This window comes from Alosa pseudoharengus, unplaced genomic scaffold (genome assembly GCF_046254945.1).
Source record: "Alosa pseudoharengus isolate Yale_2024_CS ecotype anadromous, Long Island Sound unplaced genomic scaffold, YU_APseudo_1.1 YU_APseudo_1.1_scf_10, whole genome shotgun sequence".
In the NCBI taxonomy this organism is placed as follows: domain Eukaryota; kingdom Metazoa; phylum Chordata; class Actinopteri; order Clupeiformes; family Clupeidae; genus Alosa; species Alosa pseudoharengus.
In genome coordinates, this window is record NW_027468565.1 from 20,060,900 (window position 1) to 20,075,372 (window position 14,473).

The 14,473-nt window shown below is 42.9% G+C and overlaps 1 protein-coding gene across 3 annotated transcripts; it reads left to right on the top strand.

The window, feature by feature from the left end:
• The first annotated feature begins 1,990 nt into the window (after nucleotides 1-1,990).
• On the top strand, nucleotides 1,991-13,865 carry anln2 (anillin, actin binding protein 2). 3 transcript variants are annotated; one of them, XM_076267065.1, is made up of 22 exons: nucleotides 1,991-2,044; nucleotides 2,744-2,805; nucleotides 2,993-3,187; nucleotides 3,382-3,521; nucleotides 3,751-3,846; nucleotides 4,999-5,122; nucleotides 5,427-5,824; nucleotides 6,115-6,209; nucleotides 7,251-7,380; nucleotides 7,778-7,913; nucleotides 8,181-8,345; nucleotides 8,940-9,072; nucleotides 9,330-9,378; nucleotides 9,896-9,961; nucleotides 10,164-10,196; nucleotides 10,298-10,319; nucleotides 10,595-10,707; nucleotides 11,155-11,208; nucleotides 11,529-11,615; nucleotides 11,781-11,888; nucleotides 12,234-12,373; nucleotides 12,691-13,865. In XM_076267065.1, exons 2-22 carry the CDS (start codon nucleotides 2,745-2,747, stop codon nucleotides 12,860-12,862), a joined length of 2,517 nt encoding a protein of 838 aa, XP_076123180.1. In that variant the 5' UTR covers nucleotides 1,991-2,044; nucleotide 2,744; the 3' UTR covers nucleotides 12,863-13,865. The 3 variants fall into 3 exon arrangements, with proteins under 3 accessions (XP_076123180.1, XP_076123194.1, XP_076123187.1); XM_076267072.1 differs by lacking the exon at nucleotides 1,991-2,044 and adding an exon at nucleotides 2,046-2,075; XM_076267079.1 differs by lacking the exon at nucleotides 11,155-11,208.
• The last annotated feature ends 608 nt before the right edge of the window (nucleotides 13,866-14,473 follow it).

Sequence of the window (14,473 nt, forward strand, 5' to 3'; positions counted from 1 at the left end):
ACAGCTTACCTCGTTCACAAATTCACGGCTTCGGTCTGAAATTATTTTTCGGACCATGCCAAACATATAAAGTTTAGACACCAGTGCTGGTGCCACTTCACTGGCCGAACTGGTCTGCAAGGGCTGCAATGACCCATTTTGTGAACAGATCAGTGAGTGTTAGGACGTACTGGTGGTTCCTTGGGGTCTCTCTTAGAGGGCCAATCACGTCTATGCCCACCACATCCCATGGCTCTGTCACCTGTAGAGATATGTAAAATTAATACATTACCTTGAATATTTATTTGCCTTGTAATTATAGACCAAGGCAGACCTACCTTAATTGGGGGAAGAACAGGTGGCACCTTCTTGGTGTTACTTAGTTGGCATTGATGGCAACATCGCACCTGATGCATTGGATGCATTATTGGATGCATTATTTCAAATAAAAATTAAAGTCAAGAAAAACACAAGACTGACAAAATGTAAAATCTGAAGTTGATCTGAGAGTAACTGGTAGGATGTATTGTTTGAAAGCCATGGCATTTGATTCGGTAATCATAACCACTTTACCCATTCTTCCACATCTTTCTTGAGAGTGGACCAGAAGTAGCCTGCAATCACCCTGTCTCTGGTGGCTCTCACTCCACAGTGCTTTCCAGTGCCAGGTTTGTTGTGGCACTCTTTCAGTACAGTCTGTTTCTGTTCATCAGACAAAATGACTAGCCTCCTGTACTGCCTGCTTGGACCAGTGTAGAATAACTGGTGGTCTGGAGAAGAAAATAAAAGATTGTCTGGTCAGACTGTCTGTCTAGTATGTCTGTCAATCTTTCTGGACAGGCCTTTCAGTGTGCGATGTGACATGATGATTTATCCAAGTGGACATTGAGTGTTGAGTTACAGTTGACAGTGTTTTTTGTAACAAAAAGGTGTAATTAATGTGTACTAGCTCATAACTTCATCAACTGTTGATGACCTATACACAGTATAGGCAGTGGACCAGAACATTTACTTCAAGCCCTTGTCTGACAAATGTTATTGTTAAGTAACCTTTTGACCATTCTTACATGTAATGGAGCAGGTGCAAAGAACAATAGAGTTTATCCGTTAAAAAATATTTCTCTATTCCATTCCTACGTTTTTTTCCTAAGCATTGCTGTTTTTGATCTCATATCATAACCTAGAACCCGAAACTGCATTGGATACCTTAAGGGGGTTAGGCCACAGGGCCTCAACATGCATACAGTGGAGGTTGTTGAACATAATGGATTTGTTAAAGATGCTGTCCCCAACTAGGAGTTGTCTGAGAGTGGGAGAAAGAGAACTGCAATTTAATCCCTCTTATTAAGGATAAAATGGACCGGGTATCGGGTATTTAATTATAGAATGAAAAATATGAGGTCAACCCATATTTTAAACAAAAGCTCATGGGATGAGAAAACAACTATTAGAGTCTTTAAAGTGTAACTATTTGTGTCTATGCACATCAGGAGACACCTTATGGCAAAGCATGTTTATTTCTTTAATTAAGTTCATTTCCACTGACTTGTCCCTGTTCTCATATTGCTAGCCAGAGACTAGACATTCTCTGGTCTAGCCTAATTAAGGTAGAATACCTTTTATGATGAAGTTGTCAGCCACCCGCATGACTTTCTTGCGGTCGACCGCGGCATCGACAGTCCTAGTTGCCAAATAATGTCGAAGGGCAGCATAAAATGCATAATTTGCCATTTGAATGGATGATGAATGTCCTTGATTGAATTAAAGAGCGGAATTCACGCCTGTCTACGCCATTGATCTAAAAAAATAAAAATAATTTGCCTGTAATTTTGAGATCAGCTGTCTGTAAGACTTGAATGGATCGTATTCTTCTGGGTTGAACAGGGTTGAACCATAGTGAACCCATAGGTTGAACCAGAGAATGTCTGCGGAGCGTGTCGCTGTACCCATGCGCAATGCGTGTGGCCGCCCACTTCGGAGGTGACGTTTCAAACATAAGGAAGTCGCCGAAAGAACCGCGGAGATTCAAAACTTCAAGAGAGGAGTGGCTGAACTCATTTGCAAAGTAAGATACTTTTGTGCTAACATAAGATTAGGTAAAGTGTTTCAATATCACTTGTAAGTTAAAAAAGTGTATATATTTCTGGATATGAAACAGCCGTAGTGTTTACTAACGTTACCTTACAGAAATAACACTGACGTAGTTAGCTTGCCATTTTTAACAATGACTAACGTTGGCAAAGTAGCTCTAGTTGTCGATAGCTAATCTTGTACTTTGAAGCACTAGTCTACTGTAGGACACTTTTGTGTCTTAACGTTAAACCACTAAAATGTTTTGTAATGCTATGCGAGCAATGTGTGTATGTGACGTGTATGTATCTACCATAATCTATAATTACACGACAGCAAAACTTTACAGAATTCAGCTAGCTAGAGAGCTAATGCAAACATGCTAGCAAACAAGATAGCCTGTTATTTATCAAACGGACAATCAGACACACTTGTCTTTTGAAATTTTTTGACATTAACACCATTGACATTTGTAAGGGTTGAGATCACTGACATTGCACCTTTGTGTGTGTGTGTGTGTGTGTGTGTGTATATATATATATATATATATATATATATATATATATATATATATATATATATATATATATATATATAATTTTTTTCTGACTGATATATTTGGAGAGTAACCTTTTAGATGACTTGTTAATGTGGGCGTGATTGGCATTTGTTTGTTTTGGCCCTCTCCCATCAGAATGACTGAACGCACAGAGTCTCTGCCAAAAAGGCAGAGGAAGTTGGAAATCACTGAGAGTGGTGAGTTGGTTTCAGTCACTGTCATAAAAACATGTATAAATGTGCTAACGTTACCCATATATCATTTTTTAAATGAAAATTATTGACATGCACTAGCCTCTACTTGGAGTGTACCAGTAGTTTGGTATAACACCATGCAAACATTACTTTTCCATAGAAGTTAATGTTAATAAATGTTATGTTTTAGACTCAGATAATGAGACGAAACGGCGCCGCCTGACACCAGTGGAGAAAGAAAACCAGATCCCGGTGTCACCCCGACCAAAATCTCCCAGCACATCCCCACCACGCATGCGACAAGCTGAACAGGAACGTAAGCCGGACACCCCTGCCTTCCCCTCCATCCGCTCCCGGCTCCAGATGTTAAGCCAAAAACTCACAGGTGAGCGAGAACTATCCCAGCCCATCAGTAATGCAACCGGTAAAACACAGTGGCAGCAATGCTCAGCTGTACAAATCTGATTGAACAGGCGCACATTGCAAATTCATACATTAGATTGGGTGTGTTGTTCTGAGATTGTTGTTAGTTTATTCATCAATAGACATTCAACCATTAGAATTGACGTCTGTGTGTAGGCTCGGAGCAGAATACTCCTCCCCCACCTGCTGCGGTCCTTGGCACTCCGCGCTCCCTAAACAAATTTGTCCGTGATGCCGAGCGGAAGCTCCAGACCTCAGAGAAGCCGAGCACCTCACAGGCTGCCCTCATGCGCCAGGTCTGAAGCTTATGCACCACCCTTAACAGCCCTCCACACTTCCTCTGACTCAGGCACCTACATGCACACTCACACATACACACTTACCACTCATCAAAGCATGGATAAAGCTCTCTATATACATATACAAAATAGTATCTGAAACCATAAAGTCATATGCCAGTAGAAATGTTAGTGCTGTTGTGTATGGAGGTGCATTGTGGGTAAGAACTGTGCTTGATTCCTTCAGAAACGGGAGGAGGAGCTGCGCATATTAAACAACATCCAACCTGTTGCTGCCAGTGCCTGGCCGAAAGGGTCGAGCTCAGACCCAGGCCCATCCAAGGTGAGTGCTACAAACCAATCTGATGGCACGTGGCACGTCTGGAAATTACCAACAGTAATCGAGTTGAATTTTCAATTGGCATTTAAGGTTCTCTAAGGGTGTTTTCACACCGACAGCCTTTGGTTCGTTTTAATCGAACTCGAGGGCATTTGAGCCCTTTTTTTTTCTTTTTACGCGAACAGAAGTGGTGCTACCCAACCGTGCCTAGAGAACCTTTAAGCCTCTTCATGCTTTGTTTGACATCTGACAGCTATTGTGAAAATAGATGCTAAAGAACAGCTGTTCCTTTGTGATGGGCTCTGTTATCTCAAGCTTAAGTGTCAACACAAAGTTTAGCTGTACAGCAGATGGGAAAACACATAATTTGATATAAACCCTTTCAACAATAAAAACCAAAAAAATGCTTGATTGTTCTATATGGGCCCCAATCTACTTCATCTGCATTGAGATAACATATGGAATGTTAAATAGGAAGTCTTGTGGGGCCAACTATGATGCTGAGAATGGAACTCTCTTGAAAGGGTCTATACTTCCCTGTCTGCTAATGTTGTGATGACTGTATGCTACTGAGACCTTGAATTTCCCCTCAATAAAGTATCTATCTATCTAAAAGCCTAACGAAAGTCAGAAAACAAAACGAGATTAATTACCACACCTTTCAGTACAAAACGTTTAGATGCAAGAAAACAGAACACCTAGAAGAGAAGGCACTAATGGAGATTGTTCCGACGCAATAGTGTGTTTAGTAGCAGCAGGTTCTCAGTTGCTGTGTTTCATCGAAAGGCTGATGCACGACCCCCTCCCAGACGTAGCAGAGTCGTCTGGCCTCCATCCCAACACCAGGATGTAAGCTAACCTCAGAGCCACAGACAGTTTGGAGAACACTGGGTTGTGTGTAAACTAAACTCACACACCACACAAGATTTGAATAACGCTGGGTTTGTTTCATTGGGTTTAGTTAGTTTAGGAAGTTGCACTGTCAGTCACGCCTATATCATTGTCATTTACCTGGCACTTGCACACATCTGCTTATGGTGATTCACACATGTGGTGTCTGGCAATCAGTGATTCTGTGTGTGTGCGCATCAAGGTGTGTTCACCTGTGACGTGTGTGTGTGTGTGTGTTTGTGATTCCCATTGCTGTGCCTTCAGGACAAGGCAGGGGTGGACTTGTCGTTTGCCTCCTCTGATGGCAACTTGAGTCTGCCTCCCATCGATCTCTCCCAGACGGAAGTGCCTGCGTTCGGCGAGATGTGCCCCAATGCTAAACCCGCAGGTAGGACGGCTCATCCTACTGCTATTATCAACCTGTCAAGCCACCGTTATTGTATTGCAGCTTATTACATGAAGTCACCATTATTGGAGAGGATATTCTATATCCTGTTCTGTATTCTATCACAGGTTTGGATGAATGTTAGCTGATACCGGTACTTCGTTTTTTTGCATCCCTATAGGAATATATATTGTCTGTGAAATTCTATGGCAACTATAAATTGCCATGAATATTTATATAAATAGAAATACATTGCTACGAATATTTACATTTATTGACAGTGTGTGGTGTGGTGTTTGTTTGATAGGGGCGACAAGCAGCACCCCTAGGGAGATAAACACCTCAGCCTTGCTGGACGAGATCTTCAAGGACGTGCTTGAGGCTGCTCAACTGGAGGAGATGGAGGAGGAGGGGGAGATGGAGAAGGAGGTGGAGGAGGAAGAGGAGGAGAAGGAGGTGAGGAAGGATTGTGCCAGCCCAACCGACAGGATGGAAATTAAGAAGGAAAGGCAAGCAGAGGAGGACAACCACAAACAGGAAGAGGGTGAAGGAAAGCAGGAGGAGGAGAAAGTGGAGGTTAAGGATGAAGAGGGGGGGGGGCCAGAGAGCCCCACAGATGAAACTGATGACGAGCTGCTCAAACTGCCCCCCAGCTGCATTCTTTCTCCCCTCAGTGAGTCAGTGGACAAGGTGGTCACTCCCCTGGTGAGCCCCATAATGCACACACACACACACACAGCGCCACTGCAATCATTGCATTTCAATGATAGGCATATCAGCTGTCTGTCCACTGTCTGACACAGAGCATAATAACGACATGAATTAGGAACCACCCATATGGCTTGCAATGTCTGACATTTCATTCTTTTGTAATTGAGCCCATCTATACGTTCAATACACATACTGCATGTGCTGATTGCAATTACTGTATAAGTGTTTGCGGTTGTGAGTTGGGAAATGGTCTTCATCATAAGGTCTGCTTTCCTTTCTCCCAGCGTTTGGCAGCCGCCGCCTCTGTCTCCGACCGCCTGTCTTTCCAGCTCACGTCTGAAGGGCTGAAGACACCCACAGACACCCAACCGCTCTACAGGTGACCAGGCGACCACACCTGACACGGTTCCCTGTTCTTGGTGTCCAGAACAACCCCTACTGTATTACTGCAATGCCTGCATAAAGCTTTAGCTTTCCACAGAGTATACAAATAGCTACTTTCTGTAATGCGCCCTGAAACAGATATATGTAATTTGTCTCAAGAATTAGACCATTACATTATGTGTGTGTGAGTCTGCATTAAAGCATTAAAGATGTGCACTAGATAATGAGAAAAAAAAGCGCCATGCTGTACAAATGGACTGGTTCAATGACGAAAATGACAATAATATCTAATATTATACGGCTCTTCACAATGCAAGTAGAACGCTCCATTGACTTGAATGGGATTTCCCAAAGTTCTACTGGTCATTATTTTCGCCTAAAGACCTCTAAATAATGACCGCTGTCAATGGCAACGGATCTCATTCAAAAGTGAAGGCAGACGGTTGATTAGCTGTGTTCTAAAGAACGTTTGATTCAAGTTCAGTGTGTGTGATCTTTTGTTTCTCAGCAAAAGCCACGACGAAATGGTAACAAATAAATGTAAAGACATATCGTGGAGTTTATTTTTTCGTTTGGCAAGTAGCCGTATAATAAGCGGGATAATGTATAGAACACCGGTCATTATTGGGAAAATAAGTCCCTTCAGGGGGAAGCAAGACCCCTCCCCTGGTGCGTTGTGGTCCGATTCGCCGGTTGGGACTTATTTTCCCAATAATGACCGGCGTTCTATACATTATCCCTTACATATTCCAAATACTCCAGACATAACCATCATAGATGTGAATAGTAACAATGTCATTTATTAAAATAGGATGTTTTTTTTTGTTTTATTTGTAAATGGACACTCTAACTCTAATGCTGTTAAAATATCAGCCGCCTGCTGACAGCATAACAAACCTGGAGTTTCAGTGCAAACTTTTAATCAGTGTTTGATCAGACCTGTCTAAACTTGGAAAATACTTCCCTCAATGTTTAGATCTGTAATTCTTCCTGTGTTAAGAATCAATTAAACACATTAAAGTGTGTGTGTGTGCAGCATCGACGCGTATCGCTGCTTGAGCCGCAGTGAACAGAAGCCCATGAAGAGTGTCACACCGTGGAGGCGGGCCCCAGAAAAGCTCCGACCCCAGACGCAGCCATCCTTCACCAACAAGGAGAAGATTAAGGTGTGTGTGTGTGAGAGAGAGAGAGAGAGAGAGAGAGCAAGAGCTAATTGTTTCAGAATTACCTACACAGGCCTTGTTGAATTCCATCAGCTAATCGAGGTGTGGGTTTGCGTGTGTGTTTTCAGGCCTAATCGAGGTGTGTGTGTGTGTGTTTTCAGGCCTAATTGAGGTGTGTGTGTGTGTGTGTGTGTGTGTGTATGTGTGTGTGTGTGTGTTTTCAGGCTGTGTTTTCGGGCCTAATCGAGGTGTGTGTTTTCAGGCCTAATCGAGGTGTGTGTTGCATGTGTGTTTTCAGGCCTAATCGAGGTGTGTGTTGCTTGTGTTTTCAGGCCTAATCGAGGTGTGTGTGTGTGTGTGTGTTTTCAGGCCTAATCGAGGTGTGTGTATGTGTTTTCAGGCCTACAAGGAGGAGGCTGCAAAGCTGCAGACAGTGATCTCTCAGACACTGCAGGCACTGAACTGCTGTGTGGACGAACAACACGGCAAAGGATCAGTGCAAGAGGCAGAGGCCGAGAGACTACTGCTCATCTCGAGTAAGATTGATCTCACACACACACACACACACACACTTTCTTGTTCTTCCTTTCTCTTTCTTTATTCTTTTTTCTTTCCCACACATAAACCTCATCCCAAAGATGATACACACACACACACACACACACATAGAAGCATACATACATACACACACACACACAGGAACACACATGTATGTATGTATGTATGTATGTATGTATGTATGTACTGTATGTATGTATGCATGCCTTGTTGACCTGTGGCCCCCTCTCTCTCTCTCTCTCCAGGTGAGAAGCGTGAGGCGCTGCTGGCTGAGATTGGCCGTCTGGAGGGGGATCCTGAGGGGAGTGAGGACGACCCCAGCGCCCCTCTGCAGCCTTGCAGGGGCTCCGTCTGCATCAGCGAGGTGCACCTGCCCCTCAAGGTGGACTTCGTCTGCTCGGCCCGCAACGGTAATCAAGACACAAGACACATCGACAGCACACAGTATCCAGCGCCTCAAATCCAGCGCTCACTATACTATATACTTATACTTAACCAAGCAAGCACCGTGACCATGACTCCAAAGAGCCAGGCTCATTAGTATCATAGCCAGTCATAGGAATGGTGCTTCATCACGCCCACAAACTAGGCTACTAGTAATTTACTCTTAGAATATGTGCATAGAGGAGGATGTTTTATTGCATGGTATAGAGGATGCAAAGAAGATGTGTTATTGTATGGTTTAGACACGTTAATCCTGGTATTTTGGACTCTCATGCCTCCAGATACAGTGGCTACTGATAATGTATGTCTCTCTTCGTCAGAGTAAAAACAACTTGCATTTATATAGTGCTTTATCAAGGCAAAGCGCTTTACAGTGAAGGTAGAACCTCAGGGAATGAATGGGAATTAATTAATTCATTCTGGGAGTGAATGCATGAACCATACACCTGATAATAATGAAGTAGTGGAGTGGTGGTGAAGTGGTTTTTGAGTGTTTTTTGAATTATTATTTAGTATTTATGTATGTAGTTATTAGGTCTGTCTTTGCTCTCCATCTCTAGCTAGCCGACCCACTCACTTCTTCTTCATGCTGTTCCGCTACGGCCCCACCAACGTCATGGCAACGCGCCTCGCCACGGCCGCAGACGCAGATGCTGACGGAGACACCATCTCCTTCTCCACCCTCATCACACTGTGAGCCCCGCAGACACTGCCCTGCAGCCAGATCCCATGCCCATCGCCCATCACTGGAGCGGTTACACGATGCACACCACTCAGCTGCCATACACTGAGCTTACACAACTGTAGCCGGCACACATACAACTGAAACTAATACATATGCAACTGGAGGCATTCACCTCGGACGTCTTTGTGCACCACGTTTCAGTTCAGGCCTGAATGCCCAGTTAAATTGCTAAAGTTTGTTGTTATGTGTGTCTTGTGTGTTTTAGACACAACATCCGCTCCACTTTCGAGATTGATGTGGAGGTCTACAGCATGGTGAGTATGTGATGTAGATATGCAGGCAGTCACTCGGTCACCAAAAGGGTCTGATTGGCTGTCTTTCAGCCCTAATTTAAATGACCGGCAAAGTGCAAAGTCACTCAAGATCAAAGTATCTTGTGCATGGACTAAGGCTATCGTCTGGTAGCATGTGAGAGCATTGAGCTGACCCATTGAGCTGTTTAGGATCTTGCTCATGGTATTAAATTAGCATTATTGTTATTAAATTAGTTTTAGTTAGACTTTAGTTAAATGGCTCTTTGCCCGCCATTTCAGTTAGGGCCCTTTGTGCCAGTGTTTGTGATATATCACTTGATTAACACCTTGTAGATCACATCAGAACAAACTGAGCTTCTGCCACAAGTGATCGCAGTGATTGCACAGGTTAAATGTAATGTATCCCAGTTAGCATGGTTGAATGGACACTTCACAATAACCCTGCCCAGTCACATGAATGAGTCTGCACTGTACTTTCTCTGATCTCTGATGTCCTCAGTGTTCTTTGTGTTTCTAGTCTGACACCCCAAACTCCTTCTGCGAGGACAGCCTCCAGGTTTACCGCAGACACACCAAACAAAGGGTGGGTCATGGCATCATGTCGACGTGTGTTATGGACATACACCGCTCTGGGAAAAATGAAGAGACCACTGCACATTTTTCTGATGTCATCCTATGGTTGCTTAGTGATCAGAAAAATGTGCAGTGGTCTTATCATTTTTTTTTCTAGAGCTGTATATATCAGGCGCCACATCTGATAACTGTAGTCCATTGTTCTTTCACAGGTCACCCCCAGGAAACTGCTCAGCACATTGAAGGTACATAAAGCAGTGGAGTACCACATTTTAAGAACGTATACGAATGATATTTTCAGTGATGATTGGACTAATTCTTTCTTCTTTCTTCTTGCTTTTGACAGAGAACCCACCAGCAAGCTGTTGGTATGTCAGAGTTGTGTATTGCTTCTTGCCTTACATTTGGTAGTCAAGTTAATTTATTTGTATAGCACATTTAGGGCAACAGAGTTGACCTAAAGTGCTTTGTAGTGACACTGTTGCCTTCTTTGCCACTCCAAGTGCTTGCTTGAGGTGGTTTTAGGTTTTGGCCTCTGCAAAGTACCTTTTGAGGCAATATCTGTTGTTGTTAACAGTTTATGAATAAATGTAATTGAATTGAGTTGAATTCAAGTAATCCTGCGTGTCATCTGGGTCCCCAGCCGCTGTCATGCCAAATAACCTGTGTGCCATTCGGCCCAGCAAGTTCTCTCTGGTGGGATGCCACAAAATCACACTGGCATCATTGGGTCAGAGCAAGTTTCCCCTGGACAAGGTAACACACACACACACACACGTCATACACACACTCACTCACAAACTCACATCATACACACATTCATACATATTGTGCACATATTGTGTTACTGCCCATCAGTTCATTGGGCGATGCTGGGTGATAATCGATGTTTTCTATGGAATGTGTGTGTGCAAATACAATCTCACATGTGGCTCTGTATCATACATTTGATACTTAATTGGCCACTCATTAACACAACACATTTCTAATCAGTATGTCTTTATTGTTGTATGTTTTGTACAGTAAATTTGGTGTGGTGTGGTGTGGTGCACTGTGGTGGGGTGGTATGGTGAACTCTCTCTGTCTGTCTCTCTCTCTTTCTGTCTCTCTCTCTCTCTCTCTCTCTCTCTCTCTCTCTCTCTCTCTCTCTCTCTCTCTCTCTCTCTCTCTCTATCTATCTATCTCTCTCTATTCCTCACCCAGATGAAACTTGAAGGCAAAATCAGGAAGCTGTTGGGGGATGAGTTTCAGGATAAGGTTCCACATTAACTCCTTTCTTCTGCACTTACTCTCTTATACGTTTGGGAGGATGCCTTGCACATCTTGTATCTAGCTGAACATAATTAAGACTGAATTGGCAACAGATATTATACTCTCAAACTGGTGATGTGGTTCAACATAAATAGTGTTCAAATGACAAGCACCCACAGTTACTCACACACTATTTATCTTGAACCTTACTGGCTTCATACTATGTTGTAATATTTATATATTATTTACAAGTAAAGTTTTTAATCAAATATACATGAAGTAGCTATTATCCCCTTTCTCTTAACGTCCCTCACTGTCTTTATCAGGTGCCGTTCCTGTCTCCTCTGGAGGGACATATTCGCCTACAAATCCAGAGTGAATTTCACTCTGAAGTTGAGCACCATGGCTTCCTGGTGAGTGTGTGTTATGTAGCATTACCTTGTGAACTGATGACCCCTCAGTAGTTATTTTACAATGAATGCAGTGTGCTGTGTAGTGCTTTAAGTCCCTGAGGTGTAAATGTTCTTGTGTCACCAGTGACTGCTAGACAGTAACCTGACTGTTCTTTGTGTCTGTAGACCATGTTTAAGGACATAAGGGGCCTGGGCTCCTGGCATCGACTCTTCTTCGAGCTGAAGGACACCTGTCTGTTCTACTGGAACCATCCCAATGAGAGGGACAATAAGGTGGACACCTGTAGCCTCTCCTTTAGCCAGCACTGTAACTGGGGAATTTACAGCAGAGACGTTTTTAAAGCATTTTTCAGTGGCCCCTCTGACATCTGTCTATTATTGTTGGTGATAGAATTTCATTAGAATCAGTGTATCCATGTACACTGGCAGAATGTTGAACTCCAGCCCAGCCTGAAAACTATGGAGAGGCTGTTTGTATTTTGCTAGCCCTAAAGGCTACGAGTTCTACCACAATTACTGCATGTGCGTGTGCAAAAGTGTGACCTAAGTGTTCACCTAATTTACTCACCGAATGTGTTCACCACAATTCAATCTCTGTGGCTGTGTTTCACCTGACAGCCTGCAGAGGGCATTATCTCCCTCTCCGACTTCAAGAGCCAGTCTGTGAGGCCAGTCAAGATGGACTCCTGTGCCCGGCCCTTCACCTTTGAGCTGGTGAGCCGGGCGCAGCAGGAAGAGGACACATCCTCACTAAACAAGTCAGTCTGCCTGGTGGCCTTATTACCTTTTTATGATTTAATTAGTGTTTGATGACCAATTTCGTGATGTTTGGAAAAATGTAGACATGTAAAAAAAAAAAAAACGTCACCGTCAAGCACACAAAAAGCAGGGTGGGAAAATGTGTGAAAACACAGAAGGTTAATCCTACAGTGCTGTCCTAAGGGAGCTCCCTTTTTGTCATTGAGGAGGAGAAGAACTTTTACTTACTGAAGGGCCTCTGCTGCTACAGATTTACTTACTGAAGGGCCTCTGCTGCTACAGATTTACTTACTGAAGGGCCTCTGCTGCTCCACAGGCGCTGGTTTGCAGCTGACACCCAGGAGGAACGCACGGTGTGGATGGAGCGGCTCAACCAGGCTCTGCTCGACCTGCACACTTGGACCCCAGCAGCGCCAATCCAGGACCAGGGCCCGGCCCGCTCCATGAGTACAGTGTCCAGTGACAGCATCAGGGAGAGCACACTGTAGCCGCCACACACACACACACACACACACACACACACACACACAGTCCTGTGGCAACACTAGGCAGACCGTGTGGTAGCCACAACACACACACACACACACACACACACACACACTGGCCTTTACTATTGTGTATCGAAGTAATGGGGGACTTACATCGTTGGGAATGGGGAAACATTAAAAAATAATCATAAATCAACACAATGAAAAGGAACACTAGAATAATATATATTTATATGAAGAATATTAAAAAGGGAATGGAAATGCATGAAATATGCAATATAATGTTTCATCATCTCCGTATCGTATGCACTTCATGGATATTGTAGAAGTACAGTATAGGAAGGATTCGTATTACAGGGCCACCTAATGGAGACAGTGAAGGTTTATTCACTGATTGGTAGCTTTTCGGCAACTTCGGAGGCCTTGCGATTCATCCAGATCGATACTACCGTCAGTAGAACCCAGGAATTCTGGGAAGAGGAAGTGACTTAATATTATTAATAATCAATAAGGCTGACACTATGGTTTTCCTACCGTGTTGCATTATAAGTGGAGGAGGGGCAAGACTTGATGAGTTTTATAAATCATGCAGATTCCAGTACTTTCCACTATGTAAACTGGAAAAAGAAAAATGATAAAGACTTTGGGAAACTGACATTAAGGTAAAACCAAACGTTTTCACAGTGCAATTGCTTTCCAGGTAAAATGTTTAAAGTCTGGTATTATTTTTTTTCCTTTTTGCTTTCTTTATCCTATTTTTTTAAGTAGTATTTGCTGCTGCAGTGAATGTAGATTACACCCTTGGGGTGTACTGAACTGGACTTGGACTATTATCTTTGTAGGACAAAATATTTCATGTGGAACATAAACATACACAACATTGTAGAATTACATATTTGGGAGAGAATGTCATACTTTGAGACCTTTATACTCTATAAGGTTCATACCTTTATATCTATGTCTGTGTTGTATTCACGTCCAATTAAATTCCAATTTGATCAAAGCAGATCTCATGTTTTTATGTTAGTTTTAATTTTATATATGTAATACAGTTCTATTCTTTCTGATGGTTTATGTTTGAAACCTGTGCAGATATCTGTAGAATAAGCTCATGTATTGTGGGGGTATCAATCTAATCCAGACCAGTGAATTTATTTGAAGAGGTGGCGATGTGTGTCTTGATGTGAGCTGACACTTCATGTCATGTCATGTCATGTGCCAGGTGCAGGCCTAGGATAGTTATTTAGTTTGTAGGAAATACAGTTGACCCTAGCAATTAGCCTAGGTATTATTTCCCATGGATATATTGGACAGACTGGAGAGTGAAAGATCAGGATTCAAATTTATCTCTGTAGTTTGTCTATGGAAACCTAGAGTTTGTCAAGGTCTCTTAGACACAGCCCACCACTCTCACACTATCTTTCAAGATTCTTTATGCTCACCCCCAAACCTTAACAAAATAAGCCATTTCCAACTTAGGTCTTTGACAAGTATGTGGTTATGAATTCTAAATCCAAATGTGACAAAGCCCCTATATCCATATCCAACTTGTTAATCTTCAGGTTTGATTGTTGCCTGGTCATAAAAACCAATCCATCTTTGTTACAGTTT

What these genes read in the sequence shown, in the direction of transcription:
- anln2 (XM_076267065.1), top strand. Translation starts at nt 2,745, where the DNA reads ATGACTGAACGCACAGAGTCTCTGCCAAAAAGGCAGAGGAAGTTGGAA. An exon ending in CAGACCCAGGCCCATCCAAG is followed by an intron (nt 3,847 to 4,998) that starts GTGAGTGCTACA and finishes CTGTGCCTTCAG; the next exon opens with GACAAGGCAGGGGTGGACTT. An exon ending in GGGATGAGTTTCAGGATAAG is followed by an intron (nt 11,209 to 11,528) that starts GTTCCACATTAA and finishes TGTCTTTATCAG; the next exon opens with GTGCCGTTCCTGTCTCCTCT.